We start from the raw sequence: 3974 nt of genomic DNA, 5'->3' as shown, positions 1-3974 counted from the left end.
CCCCGCCCCTTCTCCGCCCCGCCGCAGCCAAGTCGCGCTTCTGCGCAGTTGCTATTATTGTGACTGCCGGGCCGTGGCCCCGGATGTTGTGGCTGCTGGAGGGGAGATGGAAGAGGTTGAAGCGGTGGCCGCGGCCCCGGGCCCAGCTTCGGGGTTGGCTTTCAGGGGCCGCCGAGCTATGTCCGGCTCCTGGGAGCGCGACCAGCAGGTTGAGGCGACGCAGCGGGCCCTGGTGGAGGTGCTGGGCCCTTACGAGCCTCTGCTGAGCCGGGTGCAGGCAGCCCTGGTGTGGGAGCGGCCGGCCAGGAGTGCCCTGTGGTGCCTGGGACTGAATGCGGCGTTCTGGTGAGAGACCCGGACCCTCACTGACCCTACTAGGCGGGAATTCGTCAGATTGCTCTGGGGAGGGGGGGGTCTATCTCTCACCTGCGCTGTCCTGCCCTGTCTTCATTCTCCGTCCTGGCTGCTTCTCATACTTGCCTTATGATGCTTCACTTTCCCCTCCATCCCGCCCGCCTCCAGGCTTCGGCACCCCGGGGGCCCGCAGGGCCCTCTCGGTCTTCCCGGCTTTCCCCATGCCCCGACCCTCGCCCCAGACACTCTCCACGAGCTTCTGGTAACTCCCCGTGTCGCTCGCAGTAAGCCAGAGTGCCTCTTGTTAGCTAGAGAAAGTGATTTCACTTTGAGACCCATTTCCTCCGTTTCTCTTGCTTGTCCCCAGTGTGGTGGCTCCCAGAGATTGTAACTTACGGTGGGAGGAGAGTCAGTCAAGTCAGAAGGGCTTGAAAAATGGTATCCATGGGTGTGAGGAGGAAAACAAGCTTGAGCCGGTTATCGTGGATTAGCATGTTAGATACTGTCTCACCCAGTCAAGTTGGTGAAGTCGGTATGGAGTTTCAGCTTGAAAGAAAAGTAGATGTATTAAGAAGGAAAAGAATTACAAAACAGTGATGAGACTTCATCTGTTTCAGAGCCACTTAGGATTACAACTCTTCTCCCAAAAACTTAGAAAGACCTTGGCCACGTGGTTTAAAGTTCAAGGGGGTTGAGGCCGGCTGAGAGCCGTGAATTCTCTTTAGCTGGACAAGTGGCTTTATGTTAAAGTGTGTTTTTCATTCTCTGGAAAAATGAGAGCACTTATGGGGAGTTTCGACTTCATCGAGTGTACCATCCATGGTTTGGGTTTATTAATAACCATAATACTGATCAAATTCCAAGGGAGCTGACACATCACTGAGGCTTCTACCAAAAGAGATGAGACTATCTTGAATAAGCCTGAAACAACAAAAATGGTGTGTGTGGTGTGTGTGTGTGTGGTGTGTGTTTGTGTGTGTATGTATGTGTGTGTATGTTGGGGTTCTGGAGCTTGAACCTGAGACCTTGTGTATGCCAAGTGTTCTAGCAGTGAAGCTGCACTTCAGGCCACTATCTATTTTTGGTAATGGTTCTTTCTTGACCTCAGATACCAGCTTCCTCCCCATTGTTAGTGTTTGTCCACACAGAACCTCCAGGAAAAAGAAATTGATGTTTATTAAACCAGCTTTTAGAATGTGGGCTTCAGGTGTACATCATGGACGGTTCTGACTGAACCTTTTTCTTTTCTTTTCTTTTAAATGAGTTAGGGTTTCATTACATAGTCCTAGCTAGCCTGGAACTCTTGTGTGTAGACCAGGCTGACCTCAAACTCAAGAGGTCCACCTGCCTCTGTCTCCCAAGTGCTGGGATTTAAGGAGTTCACCAGTATGCCTGGCTGATGAAACTTGTTTTTAAAGATTTGTTTTTATTACTTTAATTCCGCGTGCGTGCGTGCGTGCATGCATGCATAGATAAGGGTGATAGTGAGGGAGTATGTGACTGAGTTGCGGGTACTTGTGGAGGCTAGAGAGGCATTGGATCCCCCTGGATGGGTGAGCTGCCCAGAGGGGGTGCTGGGAACTGAACTTCTCTGGAAGAGCAGTATGTGCTCTTAGCCACTGAGCCATCTCTCCTGCACCGGAACTGCATCTTAAAACTGCAACAGATTTGCTGCTCCTCAACAGTGTACTTTTTGGTTCCATATAACCACTCCACATAGCAGGCCTTGAACTTCTTATCTTGCAGCTCCCAGCTCCTGAGGATTGGGACTGTTGACATTGAACACCATCCTGTACCGTTCATGGTGTTTACTTAGGCTAAGTCTGTGTTGAGAATCTTTCTCAGAACCCCTCTTGTGCTTTGGACTTCTTAATTGTGACGGATCTTTATCTCTGGCATTTCCGGGTAGTTTGCCTGCTGTGTAGCCACAACGAGGGAGGTCGGGGAGGGAACCACCAAAGTGAGTGGCTTAAGACTTAAAGAACAATTGAGCTTGTCATTTACAGAGAGGACTCATACGTTGGGAGGGATGCAGATAGTATTAAGGTCCAAGGGGGCTAAAGTAGTCAGACATTGGCACACATAGACTTGTTTGGGGAGAAGTGAACGCCTTTGGAGTTTGAGGGTTAGGCATAGTTTGCTCCTCCATAGTGTCTTTGTGAGTGTTGACAGTTCACTCAGGAAAAGTAAAGAATGACTTTAGATTTTCAATGTTTTGAAGAAGTGTCACTAAGTTAGATCAGAAACAACAAATCTGAAATATTTCTTATTATTTATTAGGAATAATGATGTATCAAAAGCTGACATGTTTTTTGATGTGTCAGAAGATTAATTAGTAGTAGAAAGTAATCACCTGAGTGCTGGAATCCGCGGTAATGGAGCCTACTTCCAAACCTGGTGCCCTGACCCAGCTCCTGTAAGCTGTCCTCTGACTTACACACACACTCTCTGAATTTCCAAATTCAGAGCACATAGTGCTTTTAGCATTGTGTATTCTCTGGTGTAGTTTTCCCTGTATCTGTAAATATGTCCTTTTACTTTCTAAACGTACTAGGTTCATAAAAGAAATCCATGTGAGCCACCATGCATTTCCAGGGTGTCCCCTCCCGGGTTCCAGAGAAATTAGGGTGACCCTGTCAAAAATCTTATAACCCATCTCATGCTGTACCCTGATCTGTTACTGTCTTTATCCTAAAGGATAATCATGGTCTGCCTCTAAAAGCTTACTTTTTCATCAATCTGCAAATGAGTGATCCACAGGGAGACCATGAAAGTCAGCAAGAATGCATCGTGACAGGATCAGAAAAGGACAGGGTCCAGGAACTTGGACTGAGAGGAGCTAAGGGACTTCATGACTTCATGAACAGCACGGAGCTCACAGGTGGTCATAGACTGTGGAGCACCTTTCCAGCATTGTCCCTGGGATTCTAGGTGGCCTTTGGGGACGTGAGCATAACCCACAGCTGATGCCCTGTTAACTCTTGGGAACTGCTTCACAGTCACCAGTCTTACCAGTGTTGACTCTTCCTTCCTCCGAGGATCTGTGATAGTGGACCATGTTATTCGAATGAATTTTAAAAAAGGTTTTTTTCCTAAACAGAATTAAAAGTGATCTGAGAAGTGATTAAAGGTATGCAACAGTTCTCATTTACAAAGTTAAAATCCAACTAAAAACCAATAGGAAATGGAAGGGAGAGTGTGTAACACCCCCCCCCCCCCCCTTATTTTTCCCTAAGGATAGGATTTCTCTGTGTAGCCCTGGCTGTTCTGGAACCCTGGATCTGTAGACCAGGCTGGCCTTGAAACTCAGAGATCCACCTGCCTCTTGTCTTAAACAACTGCTGGGATTAAAGGCATCAACACCACCCAGCCTCTTCTCTTCCTCTTCCTCCTCCCCCTGTTTAATGAGTTCTGGAGATGTATAGAAAAGTAAACATTTTGGTTTTCCTTTAAATGACAAGGAAAGCCCGTTTCAATAGAGACATTTATTCTGGAGGGAAAAGAAAAAGAATTGGCAAACCACGGTGGTGCGAGCTGCTAGCCCTAGCACCCAGGAGGCAGGTGTCTGTGAGACCAAGACTAACCTGTTCTGTATAGTGAGTTCATGGCTGGGACTACAT

The 3974-nt window shown here is 47.9% G+C and overlaps 1 protein-coding gene across 1 annotated transcript in view; it reads left to right on the top strand.

Annotated features, from left to right (window-relative positions):
* The first annotated feature begins 37 nt into the window (after positions 1-37).
* Retreg3 (reticulophagy regulator family member 3) overlaps positions 38-3974 on the top strand; it is a 25625-nt gene continuing 21688 nt past the window's right edge. The window contains exon 1 of the mRNA XM_031350986.1: positions 38-345. Coding sequence (XP_031206846.1) covers positions 107-345 — 239 coding nt within the window. The 5' untranslated portion in view covers positions 38-106. The remainder of the gene's footprint in view (positions 346-3974) is intronic.

This window comes from Mastomys coucha, unplaced genomic scaffold, assembly GCF_008632895.1.
Source record: "Mastomys coucha isolate ucsf_1 unplaced genomic scaffold, UCSF_Mcou_1 pScaffold5, whole genome shotgun sequence".
Lineage (NCBI taxonomy): Eukaryota > Metazoa > Chordata > Mammalia > Rodentia > Muridae > Mastomys > Mastomys coucha.
Note: the sequence above shows the minus strand (reverse complement) of the source record. Positions and strands in the feature narration are given on the sequence as shown.